The sequence below is a fragment of the Terrapene carolina genome, unplaced genomic scaffold (assembly GCF_002925995.2).
Source record: "Terrapene carolina triunguis isolate 2854851 unplaced genomic scaffold, T_m_triunguis-2.0 Scaffold210, whole genome shotgun sequence".
Taxonomy (NCBI): Eukaryota; Metazoa; Chordata; order Testudines; family Emydidae; genus Terrapene; species Terrapene triunguis.
Genome location: NW_020664561.1, coordinates 27,090,012 through 27,107,473, shown reverse-complemented (window position 1 = coordinate 27,107,473; position 17,462 = coordinate 27,090,012). Strand labels below are relative to the sequence as shown.

The 17,462-nt window shown below is 38.9% G+C and overlaps 1 protein-coding gene across 1 annotated transcript in view; it reads left to right on the top strand.

Annotated features, from left to right (window-relative positions):
* Positions 1 to 17,462, top strand: part of LOC112115848 (syntaxin-binding protein 3) — a 47,211-nt gene that overhangs the window by 15,581 nt on the left and 14,168 nt on the right. Inside the window, exons 4-9 of the mRNA XM_024213045.2 lie at positions 5,568 to 5,644; positions 6,201 to 6,279; positions 10,341 to 10,441; positions 12,711 to 12,865; positions 15,213 to 15,303; positions 16,702 to 16,826. Of these exons, the coding sequence (XP_024068813.1) occupies positions 5,568 to 5,644; positions 6,201 to 6,279; positions 10,341 to 10,441; positions 12,711 to 12,865; positions 15,213 to 15,303; positions 16,702 to 16,826 (628 nt within the window). The remainder of the gene's footprint in view (positions 1 to 5,567; positions 5,645 to 6,200; positions 6,280 to 10,340; positions 10,442 to 12,710; positions 12,866 to 15,212; positions 15,304 to 16,701; positions 16,827 to 17,462) is intronic.

Sequence of the window (17,462 nt, the reverse complement as noted above, 5' to 3'; positions counted from 1 at the left end):
AAAAACAGACTCCAACGTGAAACTGCAGAACTGAAATTAATTTGCAAACTGGACACCATCAGATTAGGCCTGAATAAAGACTGGGAGTGGGGGAGGGATAGCTCAGTGGTTTGAGCATTGGCCTGCTAAACCCAGGGTTGTGAGTTCAATCCTTGAGGGGGCCACTTAGGGATCTGGGGCAAAATCAGTACTTGGTCCTGCTAGTGAAGGCAGGGGGCTAGACTCAATGACCTTTCAAGGTCCCTTCCAGTTATAGGAGATAGGATATCTCCATTATTATTATTATTATTATTTTTTTATACAAAACCTAAACCTAATTTCCCCCTACCGTTACACACATCTTGTTGTCAACTATCTGAAATGGGCCACTCTCATTACCACTTCAAAAGTCATTTTTCTTCCCTTGGTATCCTGCTGTCAATTGAATTGTCTTGTTAGACTGACCTCACACTTGGTAAGGCAACTCACATCTTTTCATGTATTTATACCTGCTCCTGTATTTTCCACTCCATGCATCTGATGAAGTGGGTTCTAGCCCACGAAAGCTTATGCCCAAATAAATTTTAGTCTCTAAGGTGCCACAAGGACTCCTTGTTGGTGTGTGTGTGTGTGTGTGTGTGTGTGAGACCTGTCCATGACTTTTACTAAAAATATCTGACTAAAACATGGGGGGGGGGGGGGGGGGGTTCTGGGGGGGGGGGGGGGAGAGGGGAGGGGGGGGGTGGGCAGCATGGCTGGGGATGGGGGGTGAGCAGCATGGCCCGGGACCCCTGCTGCTGCGAGGCCTGGAGCTCCGTGCAGGGGGGAGTGTTGGCGGGCCTGGCAGGGGCTCCCTACCCAGCTCTGCGTCCCTGCAGCAGAGGGGTCAGGGTGCTTGGCACGCCGCTCCCATTGGCCAGGAACTGCAGCCAATGGGAGCTGCGGGGGTTGGGGCCTGTGGATGCAAGCAGCATGTGGCACAGTGCTTTCCCCCTCCTCCCCCCAGCCCCTTCGCTGCTTAGGAGCTGCAGGGCTGTGGGAGCCGGGGAGCACCCACCTCTAGCCCCCACCCACACACCCAAACTGCTGCTGCTGGCCGGGCAGCCCCTGAGCCAGCACCAGCGGCTGCAGAAGTCACAATGGTCACAGAAAATCACAGAATCCGTGACTTCCGAACGGACTAGCAGCCTTACTAATAAATATATGCGCTGTATGTAATATTACTATTATAAATGAGAAAAAGGTCATAAGACTGTTTCTTTATTTACTTGTTTAATATTCAATGGTTTGTTAATTGCAAGCCTGAAATCTGCGTTTAATGCTGCTCTCTTGAAAAAACCTTGCAGCATTGGTGCTGCAAAGTGGCATGTAGGCAAGTATAATATTTGTAAAATCCGGAAACTGGTCTGCCATAGCTGACTGGCTATTTACTCTTGAAACTTTATGCTGTCAGTTGAGAGATGTGCCTCTTCCCTGTCTGCTCTCCTTAAAATCTGGTATGCTTGATCAAATTTGAAGGTCCAGTGTAGAAAGACTTGCTTGAAAGAACTTTACAGTTGGATGATAGTTAACTTTTCTTTACTTGGAGACTTCACTTTTGGGCAAAGTGTTCTTCAGTGTTTTTCATGCTATATAAGTGATTAGTTGCTCCCCTGTACTTTCAGGGAAGCAGCAAATCAAGTATGTGGTCAGACACAAGACGAACTTCTTGAGAATGTCTTTTCAATTGTAGTTAGCTCAGTGAAAATACGTGTGTAGTGTAGAGTTTTGGACAAAGAAAAACAAAGTATTAGAATGTATGAAGAACAGGATATAGCATTCTCAGCATTCTCACCACATATAAATCAATGGAATGCCCTCATCTGGATACAGGATTCAAGTCTCGAGAAAACAGAAATAGGAGAGGTCCAGAGAAGGGAAACCAAAATTGCTGAAGGCATGGAAAAACTTTCCTATGGAAAAGACTGAATCTGAATCCTTTCCACGCCATCAGACATTGTTTAAGGCATGGAAAAGGCTCTTCCATCCCCGTCCATCGTGCCACTAGAGTAGAATCTCAGAGTTACGAACACCAGAGTTACGAACTGACCGGTCAACTACACACCTCATTTGGAACCAGAAGTATGCAATCAGGCAGCAGCAGAAACCCCCCAAAACACCCCAGCAAGGATATTACTGTGTTAAATGTAAATTACTAAAAAAAAAAAAAAAAAAAAAAGGAAACTCTCTGTGCTTGTTTCATTTAAATTAAGGTGGCTAAAAGCAGCATTTTCCTTCTAGATAGTAAAGTTTCAAAGCTGTATTAAATCAATGTTCAGTTGTAAAGTTTTGAAAGAACAGCCATAATGTTTTGTTCAGAGTTATGAACATTTCAGAGTTATTGAACAACTTTCATTCCTGAGATTTTTGTAACTCTGAGGTTCTACTGTACTCAGAATACTTTGTTGTGTTTCTATAACTTTTGTACAAAGATGGGTTGTTGTTCCATTGCTCAACCCCTGACCTGGAGGACCAGTAGGCTGCTTTTAGTCTGATCCCTACCTTTGACCTGTCCAGTTTGCGTGGCCCTATCAAGAGTTAAAACTCCTGCAAGCATAGCTGTCAGGTTCACTGGAACACACAAGCCTTCCCTCTACATCAGGGTGCAGTCTCCACGGAAGGATGGAAAGACTAAGAACTGTTTAAGTTTAGAGTGGAGAGAAGAGGGGACATGATAGCTGTGAATAAAATAATGAATGATATAGAGAACAAGGGGACATCCAATGAAACTAAAAGGTAACGTTTAAAAGTGCTAAAAGGAAATCCTTCTATTCAATGCAGAATTAACCTATGGAACTGTCAAGACTGATTTTCCCACTCTAGCACTTTTAGGGCAGAAGGTGGGGGCCCACAAGGACTCTAAAAATTAATACTTGCCATTCCAGGCTTGTATTAAACTCCCAAGGTTACAGCTTTTCTCTGACCTTGGATTGGTAGATGCTGCCACCACCCAAATGAAAAACCCCTTTGGGAACCCAGGAAGGCACACTTGGGAATTCCTTCCTGTGGGGTACCCTCAAGCCCTTTCACCCCCCCTCCCTCCCCGGGAAAGAGCTGAGAAAGGAGAGGGGGGAAAAAAGTAAATCAGCTGTTGCCACCAGCTAATTAAACAACGTGCACAAACCTCTTAAGACGCACAAATCCAATTCTGTTTGTAAAAAAAGGTAAATTTTATTAATAAAAGAAAATTCATCTGGGAACTTAGTCTTCTGCTAGATTAAATAAAAAAACTACAAGAATTAAGCATCAAGAATAGCTCTCTTGAGGTCTAGCTTAAAGGTTACAAGCAAAACAAAAGCACCTGGGGTTAGCACAGAGGAATCCACAAGCCATAAAGAAATAAAAGGGATAAACCTAAGTGCGTCTTCCTAGACCTTTCCTGATCTACTTACATATCTGGGGCTTTAGGTGAGTAGTTTCTGGGTATGATACTGCTTTTCACAGCATAACTGCTCCATGTCTGCCTCTCCCCGAGAACAACAGACAAAAGGGAGTCTTTGTTCAATTTTAAAATGTTCTAGCCTTCCCATTGGCTCTTTTGGCCAGGTGTCCACTCACTTCTTTTTATCTATGCAGCAGTGAGACTTTTTAACCCTTTACAGGTAGAGCAATTAGAGAACAGCTACTAAGAGGGATTTTATAGCTACTGTCTGGCTGGGCATCCATAAAAGGGAGCTACCCCCACCCCCCTTCATTTATCACAGGAACTCATTTTCACAATATGTCAGAGTCCAAGAGCTTTCCAGAATAAAAAGGATTAAAAATGGATAATGAAAATATTCTTGGCTAGAATTAGCTAGAATAAAAAATGAAGGCTATAACTCCTCATTCTTCAGGCAGTTGCTTTCTGCAAGTGTTTAAGGGGAAAGTACCCTGATGGGCAGTTCAATATCTGTCCATTATGGAGTTTCTTGCACCTTCCTCTGAAGCATTTGGTATTGGCCTCTGTCAGAAGCAGAATATCAGATGAGATTTCATTTGATAGTGTAATTACTATATGATCTACTTGAGACTAGATTTACCTATATTCTTGAGAAGATGAAACACTGCAATCATAAACTTTATAGCCTGTAAAAACCATTTATTAAAGGGAACACTTATATTTTCCTTATCTCAGCCGTCTTAAAATTCAAAAAGTAAGAAGTATTTCTCGCTATAAAACTTATTTGAAGTGTGTTTTAAAGTTTCTGTGATGCCTGATGCCTAAATCATCCTGGTGAAAAGTAACATTTTGAAATTGATAGTGAATATATTCAACTTTATGAAAGCAGTTTTCAATCTTCTCTAATAGATTCTTTTTTTAAAAAATCTGTATTTTATGGTGAGACAGTATTTAGGATGGTAACTTCACAATTCTTGCTCACACGAGTATCAATGGGGCTACTTAAAGTAAGGAAGAGATTGTATAATTGGACCCTTAGTATGTAAATTTAAACATTGATATTAAATTTGTTCTGCTTTAAGACTGATTATTTACTCGGATACTGTCTTTCCATATGTCCAGTATATCACATGCCACTTCAGAAAGAACAATAAGCTCAAATCTCAACTGTAATTCACTTTTCAAGTGTATTTTACTCTTAGTAAATTGCTTTGCTGTTTCCATCTGAACATTTTTCAGAACAAATGGGTATAACTTTTCTTAACCACCAAGTAAGTGAAGTGCTGCTTAAAGTGCCAGACTGACAGTCCGGGAAACTGAAGTTCTCTGTTAATTTACAAAAGCTGTGGCATGATCAGAAGCAAGACAAGTTTTCCCACATTTTCCCACCAATGCATAGCAGCCCTATCTCAGGAAATCCTCTGTATGTAATATCTGTAGTGTAATGAGTAAGCTAAACAGAGAAGCCATTAGAAGGACGTGTTACATGAAATACTTGGTTTTTAAAAAATGACCAACTTGTTCATGCAGTTACATGTCCAGTAGGTTAATTGCACAAGAAATGCTAAAAGGACAGAAAAGGCTAGAGTCTTAAAGGTACTCTGTGTTGGTTTTTTCCCTCTGATGCTGAATAGAAGCATAATTTTACTAAGGTTGTGATCCTGTAAGCTGCTGTTTGCATGTTAGCCCCACGTATGGAGATCCATTGATTTTACTGGGGCTCTACATAAGGGCAGATGTCTATCTGTGTAGAACAACTTGCAAGATTGGGACCTAGAGGTTTAGTTAGTACGTAACTCTGTTCTACTCTGTCTTTGTGTTAACCTCCAATGTGAAAAATGGGGATTCTTTATAGATAAGGTAGCATCTGGCCCCTGATTTTTATTTTTATTTTTTTTAAGGCCCCACCCACAGACCTTACTTAATCAATTAAAAGTGTAATTCAGCTCTCTCCATAGAATGAGTTTTACACCCATTTTAGCTTATGGAAATACTAATGTAAAATACAATCACTGGTCAAATAGAGCATTATTAGAAGATGCAATCCAGAATGCTTTAGTTTTTTTGTTTATAAACCTTAGTGTTCAATGTAGTTTTCCAAACTTAATTAATTAAGAAAGATATATTGAGTATTGCATTTTGAAATGAGTAATTTTATATATTTTAGCTGTGGAGAATGTTTATAAAAACCGTGAGCCTGTCCCGCACATGAAGGCAATTTATTTCATCACTCCAACAAAGAAGGTTAGTATTTTTAAGGGGAAAAACTTTTACTTAGTTTTTCTTTTTGATTTTTTTCTTTCTTTTTGTAGTACAGAAAGCATAAAGCACTAAGCCATCGTAACATTACATACTGAGCTATTACAAAGCTGTCATTCAAAATAATGGCCGTAGAAAAGAGTTGGCTGTACTGGTACTACAGAAATGTTCAGAAGAGACTGAATTTCCAATTATTAAATCATTTTCAATCTATAACAATATAACATAAGATTTTCCTTCTCCCCTCTGCTTTCTTTGCTTCCTTAAAGCAATCTTTTGTACAACTTCTATAGATGAGAATATTACTGATCTTCTTTCATTGTTTTGTCATCCTTGGGCTGGATATATATAAATATTATAGTTCAGTGTTTACATTCCCATGTGACTGTGATTACAGTATTTCTGATTTCATACTGATCAATAAACACTAACTTTTCAAAAATATAGACCAAGAAAAGTTTGTTCTAAGGGCAGGCAAAATAGACACGAATGACAGTTATTTTCTTTATAGTAAATTACAATTTAGCATTTTTATCTTAAGTCTGTAGATGGGCTTATAAATGACTTTGTAAGTAAAGCATCCAGCAAGTACAAAGCAGCATATGTCTACTTCACTGACTGTAAGTAATTTTTTATTGTTTGATAATGATGAATGTTTAAAAGTGGTTGTCAGTCTTATCTTGCTACTAACCTATTCTAATTTTCTAGTTGGTGCATATTTGAAAAATTAACTACTGCACTAAGCTGTGAGGGGAGTTTTGAGACTCAGCTTGTTTACCAGAGTTGAGAATTTAAGTTGAGGTGTTTTTAAAACACCTCCAACCCATAATTCTGTCTTTGCCTGTTAATTATGCTGTAAGGCATTGTAGCCAGAAATGGAAAGCCACAGGATGTGGAATTAGAGTTTCTGTTCAGTGTGGCACTGTGGCTTCTTATTTCCCAGAATAAATATGACCTTTGCATTTTATGCTTTAGTTTTCAATGTTACATATTTTGGTTTTATTTTTATAACATGCTAACTGTATTTGTATGCTATAGAATGTAAAGGAAGAAGCTTTTGAGCAAAATTGTGAGGTACACAAACATATAATCCTGTGCATAAATAACATCAAAAAATGACTTTCTTGGGATGACAGTTTGCTGTGCTGCAAGGACAGTGGTTTGAAGTTTGATTATATTTCACTTATTCACTATGAACTCCGTTTTGAGCTGGCCTCCACATGCTTGTAGGGGAGTAAGAAAGTGTAGGTGCCCTCTTAATTCCTCTGCATAGTCTACTTGCATCATAAATTGCACGCAAAGGAAAGAACAGCTGTCATTCCATAGGTAATCCCTCAATCTGTGCGCGTGTGGGAACTAAGGCTGCACCCTCTCCATTATCAGTCGGCACAGCTGAAAGAGTGTGGAGAGGGAAATAAGCTGTGCTAGGAAAAGGACACCCATACTCTTGACTGCCAGAAGCTGGGACTAGATGACAGGGATGGATCACTCGCTAATTGCCCTGTTCTGTTCGTTCCCTCTGAAGCATGTGGCAGACCCAGTATGGCCATTCTTATGTCCTTATATTCTAGTCTAACTTCCTTCCCCCATGGGAAGCAGACACTGAATTTTGGCTGCATCAGTTTGGTCCCTGGTTTACTCTTGGAGCTGTGCAGTTACACGCTTCCCCTTACTCAGGCCAGATTATAAAACGCCTGTCTATATCTTTAAAAAAAAAAAAAAACCTCTAATGCAAATCCACTACTAGACTACCCCTTTCCCCCCAAACCAAACTACATTCTGCTGTTTGACTTATTATTTTTTTTTTTTTTTTTTTTTTTTTTTGTGTGTGTGGTTTTTTTTTTTTTTTTTTTTTATTATGCTGTTGTGGTAGAACGTAAAAACCTTAAAATGTTAAAATGAAAAAATGAGAACAGTACAGAAACTTTCCTCTGAGATACCTATTACCTTAGATTTCCACTGTAGCCTTGTGTTTTCCAGCATATTATTGGGTGAAATGTTCCCCAGAGGGCATTCCATACCCTTTGTATGTGTGCTTCATGGTGGCCCCAGAATTCCAAGGTCTGCTCCTTTCTGACTGTAGTTGACAGAGTTCCTTGGGACCAGCCAGCATTTTTTAGTGAAGGTTCGAACTTATAGCAGCACTCTTTTTAGCTTCAGTATATATTTCCCCACTGCCTTCCAGTGTCCTTTACTGATTTTTTTTTTTTTTTTTTTCATTCCTTGTCAGTCTGTTGCCCAAAGCATATCTTCAGCTTGCTTCATGGGCAAACTGCTCTATCTCAGAACAGTTGCCAAACCAGCAGCAACAATTGTTGGGGCTTCATTTCCTGCTCCTTTCAGTGCTGCTTCATGCTAGTCATCTGCATTCTTGACATACTTGAGGCTTTGGCCCTAGCTTCTTGGTATAATATCTAGCTATGCCAACAAATAGCAGGGCCTTTAAGTACTTTTGGAGTACTTAATAGCTCCTCTTGTTACAGAGGTTCTTCATTGACACACCATGTTCTTAGTAGTCTTAAGGTTCCATCCCTTCAGTTCACTTTCTGGGGATTTACCAAGATTTGGATCTGTTCAGTGGCTAGCATATGATTCATCAATGCACTGTGGTACTATGCTGTTCACTTAGTTGCCACTTCACTTGCAAGAAAGAGGGAGGTAGATGTAGCAGCTGCGTCAGAAGATGCTCAGTGCAACATGATGGATGTGCCTGTGCACTGTTCTCAGATATCCCCCTGAGCCATCAGGCCTTACGAGTGCCTCAAACCCCTTCTGATCTTGAATAAGACTGGTAGTTGGCTCACCCAGAAAACCTCAAAGGCTTTAGTAAAAGTGAAGAACAGAATTTAGCTCCTGTGCTGGGCTTAGGATTTTGTTTTGACGCTCACTTCAGTACAGGTCCAATCAGAGGCCTTACAGCACAGCTTCTTCACTTGCATTAGTTTTGTCAAGTTTATGGAAGAAAACTTCTGCCTCTTTGTTTAGTCTCTCCTCCAGGAGAAACTCACATCTGAACACCACCTCTGGTAGGGCTTGGACATAGACATCTGGTTTGGTGATGTGTTTAGTGACAATCAATGAGAGCACCTGCCTCTGGAACCTGTACTTACAGGTGTAAATATTTATCAGCCTTCCTATGGAGGTTTATCAGAAGCTTGAGGGCCTGTTGAATGATGAAAGGAATCTCTGTGGGGAGAAAAGGGAAGTGAATCTGACAGATCTAACAACCAATGCTATCCTTGGTTTCATTAGGTCTGTTGTACAGTCCTCCTCTTACTCTATCAAGGGAACCAGGGAGAAGGAAGAGCTGATACAACTAAGACTGGGTTCAGGCATTTAATGATGAGCATCAAAAGTCAATGGGTTCTAATCTCCCTTTTCAAATGTAGCAAGAACCTCTTCTTTAAAAAAAAAAAAAAAAAAGGCTCTGGGTGTCTAGTGAACCTAGACCTGGCATTCATATGGGAAGACATTTATTTGTTGGCGACATTGGTTATTTGGTTATCCTTTGGTGCTACAAAATTGGCTTCCCTCACAATCCACATTTCATCCATATAGAGCTGCTTTGTAGTTGAGCTATTTTTTTTTTTTTTTTTTTTTAAATGGAAGATCTTTACGAGTCACAGCCACCAGGAAACGGAACAACCTTCAAGAGGCCTGGTGGTCTCTTGTCTGTAGGCTTTTAGTTAAACTAGGCTCTAGAGCCCTTAAAATCCACTTGTGTTTTTGTGTCATACAACACTCCTACAATAGGTTCTGATGTTCCAAGAGAACCATGTCTGAATGGCTGTCTAATTGTATATCTCCCTGTTTAAGTTGCAGATCTGTAAACCTCTAAGGTTTGTCCATTTATTTCATTTAAGGAAAACCCATTTTGGCTCTCTGTTCAAGGAATTTGCTAAGCATCCATATGGTCTTATCTGCATATATTTACTAATCATTGCTTAAATTCAGTTTCTAGACAAGAATCCAAGTTTAACCTCTCAGTGTTACAGAATATATTTCTAAAATAGGTGCAACCAAACTCTTGTATCTGCTTTTATATTTTGTTTGGGGATGTGTATTGCCCATTTTGAGGATGTAGGAGATGGCTATCTTAATCTCCTTTTTGTAATATTTAGGAGGTACCTTGCTACTCGTATGAAAGGGGTGAGAAAACCTACACAAAACCCTCTTGTTGTTTTTCACTATTTTTTCTTCTCCTTGTTTGTTCCAGTATCTCTTAAATTTGTTTTAAATCTTTCTCGGGCTTCGGTGTCCAAAAGCTGGAATCCACTGGAAAGAAAAGTACCTGTAACTCTTCTCTGAAGAGAGATCCCAAACCCGGTGGATTAACACCGCTTCTCTTTCCCTTTGGGAGGGTTCTATAATATTTTTATCCCTTAATAGTGATTGACTCTTGTTTCAGCCTCTCTTTTGAAAGGACCTGATGATGGAATTCTGTAAGCCATGGGCATGTTTCTGGTTTCTAAAAGTTCAGAATTTTCTAGCTGGGAGAATTCCCGTCTGATCACATGCTGGAACCACAGACTAATATGGTAATTCTCTGAAACAAATCTGACTTTTAAAGAACAAGATTTATAAATAAATGAGGTTTTTATGCTGCAAATTTAAATGTGAATGAATTAACTGAAATAAATAAATATAAAATGGCTTCATAACCTTTAATCTCTTTTTCCAGTTTGCCCTGACATTCTCTTTAATAAAATGAAGTCCTCCTGCTCAAGGGCTATAAGAAGGTGCAAAGAAATAAATATTTCCTTCTTTCCATATGAATCTCAGGTAAACTTTAGTCTTTATATTAGCATAACTCCAGAAATTATACTGCATTTTATATTTCTAAGTGTTGATTTATCCACTATAAAGTCCTGAAATGTAGCTGGTTTTTATTTTAAATATATTTTTCAGACTTTGTGACAAACAGTACACAAAGCTTACCACCATTTTACATACATATATTTCCAATGTATTTGCAAGATGAAAACAAATTGCTATTGCTATCAAAGATTTATTTTCAATTGTCTTCATTGCATGACTGGGTTCAGTTGACATGCAAAGCTTTTGTCATTCAGTGCAGCAAATGAGTTCTGGTTTGTTTTAAGCAATGTCAAACTGCACTACTCACTATTTTGCAATATTGTTATCCTGACATGTAACTAGATAGGATTAGTTAAGACCCCAGAATCAACTACTAGTTTGCTCTTGCTGAATTCCCATCTCTCAACAATTCAGAGAATTTAGGATTCTAAAAGCAAAGACGACCTGATATATTTAAGAATAGTAATATGAAGACACTGGTGAGGATAATCACCAGCTAGAGTGAAAACCACCAATGAAAGAGGCTGAAAACTGTCTGCAATAGCAGATTTGTCACTCATGCACTTCATATAAAAGAAAAACAAGATGAAATATTACATCAATTCTGGCCAAGATAGGGAAGCCCACAAGGCCAAGAACCCTTGCTCCACTGTAGGAAGTTGTAGAAATGTCTGTTCTTCTTCTCACATTACTTTTCCCTGTTTTCTGTGTATCTTCCCTTTCTCTCTTATGTGTCACACTGCTAGGGTCACAAACGCTTATACCCCAACTGGTATATGAGTGTAGGAGAGGCTCTTGCCTCCTGTTGTTTTCTGATAAGGGAGCTTCCTAACTGAAGGACTCCTTTCCCTCTCCTCACTACTTTTTATTGGGTGAGTTTATGGGGTTGTAGTAATGGAATGAGAATCTTCCTCCTAATGTTGACTTACACAAAGGGCTTTTATCACAAATGTTTGTCAGAGGGTTGTTTTTATTAAACTGCTTTTACCAAAAAAAGTTTTTTAGTTTTGATGAAACATCTGCATCCAAAGTCAACTGAGAGCTGTGAAAACGTTTGTTTATTGTGGGATTCACTATCCTGGTCCTCCAGAGAACCTCTGTCTGAAACTGAGAAATTGATACTTTTTCCATTATAAAACCAATTAAGCAGAATCCATACCCCTTTTCCTTTTTAGCTCTTTTTTTTTTTTTTTTTTTTTTAAATGCCTTGGAATCAGGGAACCCTTGAGGTCTTTGTGAATCATAAACATGCAATAAAGGGCATTTTTGCTTGCTTGGCTGGTAGATAAGAATCTCCTGATGACAAGTATCCTTGTAGCTATGTTAGTCTGTGTCCACAAAAACAGCGAGGAGTCCGGTGGCACCTTAAAGACTAGCAAATTTATTTTGGGCATAAATTTTTGTGAGTAAAAAACCCACTTCTTCAGATGCATCTTCTCCTGATTAGTCTCCTAAGCCCAGTTTGCATGGTGATAGAACTGGGTAGAGTCAGACTTCATCCTGGGACAGGTTTGAATGGCCATGTTCTGCAAGAAGGAAATAAGCATTTTGCTCCTTTGTCTGCAGAGGGAATTCCTATTTGGAATTTGGCTACATAGCTACGGAGGTAATTTTAAGATGTCAAGAGAGCCTGTTGATATAAGGATTATGTGAATCTCTGGCAGCAACTTGCTTAACAGGGGAGCCGCCAGAAGAGTAGTTTTTAATAGGGTCAGAAACAAGTCAAATCTTTTGCTGAAGTTCTACAAGTATATGTATATATTTCTCTCTTACCCCTCCCCCCATCCTCCCGACTATAACTTCTTAAATGTATGTCAAATTGTGGGCCTAAGGAGGCTTCACTGTGTCCCTTTATAATCACTTTGGCATTGCATTGTATTGCTCCATGCCAGACATTGGATGGTATTTAGTTCTGACTGCCTCAGGTTCCTCCATCTGTACAGGTAGTGAACAGGTTGAAACATACAGTAGTGACTGTAAGGGAGAAGAGAAAATGGAGAAGAGTAATAGAGGAAAGGAGAGTGAGAACAAGAGGACAGAGAAAAAGAGAGATGATTGAGATAAAAATAAAATGGTATCATTAGGTAATGTTAGCTTAGATATGTATTTTCTTGTGCATGTCTTTTTTGTTACAAAATAAGGTCCTCACCCCTGTGACTGTTCTTACACCAGATGTTCTTATTTTTAAAGAAATGTACAATGCTAAGCTCTTTCATGTCTATGCTTTACTTAGGTATTTACTCTCGATGTCCCAGATGCATTCTTCTGCTGTTACAGTCCAACTGTGGAAAAGGCAAATGGTAAAGATGCCATCATGGAAGCAATGGCTGAACAAATTGTTACATTATGTGCAACTTTAGAGGAAAACCCAGGAGTAAGATATAAAAGGTAGGGCAGAAAATAGTGTTAAATATATGTAGGGTTTTCAGTGTTATGACTTCCTACTTGCAGTGCTGTTTAGAAACAGCAATGTTCCATCTTCTGATATGCTTTTAATGAAAACGTAATATTTTATCCTTAACTATAATTAAATAAGTTGATGTTGGTCCACGTATAGAGTAAGTGTGGTGCAGATTGTTTTTGCTTATCTTGAGCATTTGACAACTCTTTTTGTATATAGTCAGTCTCAGTGCTTTTGTTGCTGGTCACTTGCACGTACTGTCTCATTTGCTAGTGTGACATCATTTTCATGTACTACTTTTTGGGGGGGGGAGGGGGATTTGCATGTATCCTGTTCCCCAGGTTCTGCATGAGTGTTTTACCAGTAACCTAGCAACAGAACTTGTGTTACTAAATTTGAGCATAGGAGACTGTCTCCTTTTTCTGGGATCCCTGCATGGATTTGGGAAGCAACAGGAGCCAGAGGAGAAGGGAAAAAGCTAAGGTTTGAGATCGGGGGGGCGCCTAAGGAGCAATCGGAGCGGAGTCGAGAGTCCCCTTCCCTTTCTGAACCTCTCCAGAGAACAGGGAGCAATTGATCCTTGGGGACCAAGAAAGTTCCCAACTTCCATTCTCCCGGAGCCCTTTGCGGGTCATAGGGAAGGATTTAAACAACTGCTGTTGGGGTGGGAAATAAATGTGCTCAGGCTTGCCTCTCTCTGTTTCAAGCTGCCCAGTCTCCTTAGCTGAAAAGATGATTAAAAAAATAAGCAGGAGCAGAAAAAAACCTTCTAAAAATTAAAATTTGAAAGTTTAAAGATAACACACTTTTAAAGTGTACTATACAGAAACTTAATTAAAAAAGATAAGTTGTCCCTTTAGTTTTCTTTCTTTTCATTGTGCCCGGTGTGGGGTAGTGAGTAGATATTCTGAGCTCTAGCATTGAATTTTTGAGCTTTTTATGGATGTCAGTCTTACTGGTAACTTTAAATCCATTTTGGTTTTGTTTTAATATTGGTTGTTCTATTCAGAGATAATTACAGTACAAGCCCAGACCAGTTGGAATGGTGCCATTTATTTAAATAGTATTTCATTCTCAGGTAAAATAGTTAAGCAAAAACTGCCTGCCTGCCTATTAGCTGCTTAGACCTGAAGAAGAGGAGCTCTGTGTAAGCTTGAAAGCAGAAGTTGGTCCAATAAAAGATATTACCTCACCTACCTTCTCTTTAGTAGCTACTTACTCTTTCTGGAGCCAGGAGGTCTGACTTTTTATATGTTTGAACACATCCTTAAAGTTATACTTGTGTTTAAGTGTTCTGAGTAAGGATGCTCTTCTGAATCAGGGCCTAAATGCATTAAAACTTCTCAAGCATCTTTGATATTTTCTGATCAAAGGCATAATAGAAATGCAGATTATTAAATTTCTCTACCACTTCATCATACAGTCTCTAAAGCTATCATTTCCTATAATATACTAAGAACAAAGTACTAAACAAGCTTGTGTTTAAATAGTAAATTAAAAGTAGAAAAAGTTTCCTGGTTGGTTTTTTTTGTGTGTGGTGTGGGCACATAACTTTTTATACAAATTTTCAACAAGCAGCATTCTTTTACAGTTAAATGCTTAAAGGATTTTGACAGTTAAACCATAAAACTAAAGGCTGTTTATCTTATAGCATCTAAACTATAAAAATTACTATAAATCTGAATATTATATGGTGTAACACATTGTTATTTGTGATTAGCTTTGCAACTAGAATTATGGGGAGAAACACTGAAATTTTTCACTCAAGTATTTCTGCAACCAGAATTGAATAACCATCCCATTATTGTTCTTTCGCTCTTCTTATTGACTATTGTACATGTAGGTAAGACTTGCTATCCATTATATTAGCTATCCATTTTGGTCTTGCTTATGTTTCTTTAAAAAACACCTGTGTACACTTTGTTTTGAGTACAAGATAACAATTTAGGGCTTGATCATACAGATATGTGGGCTTGATAGGAAAATAAGAATGAAATGCTAACGGGCTTTGGAGCTGTGCTCCGGCTCCACTCCAGCTCCAGGCAAAAACCTGCTGCTCCGCGCTCCAGCTCCGGGCTCCGCTCCAAAGCCCTCCATGCTTAAGTGTGTTTAGGAGTAAGCTCTTAAGCTGTTTTATGTCATAGTTGAGGGAAAGTACTGTAAATTTGCATTATGGCAAAAATGTGTTTGAAATGTTTCAAAATTAAGTAGGAGTTCTGAAACTACAGGTGTTTGAAGGTAAGCAGTTGCATTATAGAACACTGACACTAAAATGTCTTATAACAGAAATTTAATAAACAATATTTGAGGCGTTTTCTTTTTTTCCCCCTCCAGCAAGCCATTGGATAATGCCAGCAAACTTGCAGAGCTAGTTGAAAATAAGCTTGAAAACTACTATAAAATTGATGAGAAAAGCCAAATAAAGGTAGAGTGAAAGCTACATCCCATGTTTGCTTTATTTTTGTAAACAAAGGAAATTGTTAAAGGATGTTAGAAGACTGCTGTTTTTTTTAAAAAAAGATTTGGTTACTAAATCTAGAAAACTGATTGTCCCTTCAGTTGCTTTTTGTGTAATTTAAAAACAGGTTGTAAGAGAACTTGTGCAGTAGGTTTCTTATCCAAAGAAAACAGAATTGATGCTCTATGTTCATATAATAACACACAGAGACGTCCCACCTGGAGGAGGGTTGCCAGACTAATAAATGGGTGGTGCAGATCAGAGGGAAAATGCATGATTTTGACTCATCCCACTTTTTAGGGCACTGGGCAAAGCAGTGGATTATTTCAGGGGTACAATTTTCCCACTTCAGGATTCATGGAAATCCCGTTGCTGTGGGAGAACAGGGCTCTTAGAAATATGCCTACCATCCTTCATTTCTCCCACAATAGTCCCTAATAGTTTGTCATAGGTCATGTGTACAGGTGGTTGCATGCTCAGACAGTAACCCACTGACCCAAGTGTCTCTGATTCCATGGCATTCAGCTCAGCCACAAGAATAAATGCAACTGAGTCCCCTGTGCCACCAATAGATACTCCACCCAACCCAAGCATGAAGTACTTTTCTAGTGTTTGGGGAAATGAGATGGGCACAACCACCAAGAGACTGGGAGCAGAAACAGGAGCAAACAAGATAAGAGAAAATCAAAAAGAAGAAAAAGATCTATTGGGGGAAGGAAGAGCCTCTGATAAAAGGGTTGGGAACCAGTCATGCATTCTGGGACCTCTGGTGCCATTCTGAATGCTCAGTTTGGTCCTGTCTTGCTGACCTTCTGACTTGATCAAAGCGCTGAGGTTTTGTGATGCTGATCTTCTAGTGACTCCTAAAGAACTTAATTTTGAATCCACATCAAGATCAGCTGGTTATCACATTTAAAACTGTAAGTTCTCTTGGTCTAGGATTCAGATAATATCCATGTTTCTGTGTGTCAAGCCTAAGACATGCTTGTTTTCTGTTTTGTCCAGTTCAAAAGGGATTTTTGCTCTTGAGGTGAAAAGTGAAAGGATTGTAGTGTGCCTGAAAACCCAATACATAAACATCCTGTATGAACGCATATTGTCTTTAAACAGAGAGCTTCCTCTGTTTCGTGGCTGAGTAGTAGCTGGGCCAGTTTGTTATAGCTAATGACAACTTAACTGTAATGGGTTTTTGAATTAAAAAAAAAAAAAAAAAAATCTTGCTCTTGATCAGAGAATAAACCGTCCTGGCACTCTATAGGATTTTCCAAGAAGGCTTAGAATGTGATTTGGTTGCTTCAAATAGATTTGGAGCATTGTAGCTTTGTACAGTATGCCTTAAAAGTTTTTCTGTCCTGATGTTTTTAGGGTAAAACCCACTCCCAGCTGTTAATAATTGATCGTGGCTTTGACCCTGTGTCCACTGTACTCCATGAACTTACCTTCCAAGCAATGGCATATGATCTGCTACCAATTGAAAATGATACATACAAGCAAGTATAACTTTTTGTATCTAAATACTTCATTCTGACTTGAGTTTAGGAACTGTCTTTGATATCTGCTTTATTTGTACAGTTATTAAAGGTGAACTACAAAGGGAATTATTTGCTATTTTACTTCTTTATGCTGTATAAAGATGGCTACAGTTTATTTAAAAACTTTTTTTCTTCTGTCCTCTCTTTGCCAGAGATTTTTGATTGGTTACATTGTCTTGAAGCTTCTGAGTGGCCCTTCAAAGATACGGCCCCAGTAGTAAGACTGATTTGGTGTGGGGAGGGTGTCACAGAGGTATGGATAACTATGGCAGGAGGGGGAAATGTCCATAGCAGCAACAATTCTTGGCTTATCCTATGATCAGAAAAATTAATACATCTAGCTGATGTAGCTATATTTACTACCCTAATCTGAAATCTTAATTGGTGACTAGTAGAGCTGAATTTTTTTTTATATTTATTGAAGTTGAGATCCAGGTATGAGCTCTGCAACTTGGATCTAATTTAGTTCCACCTTATAGGATACAAGTCTCATAAATCTTGAATCTGCTTCCAAATTTGTTTGTCACAAACAAGTCATCATACTTCTGCCATGCTATCAGGCAACCTTTGTGGGATGCATTTCAGATATCTGAG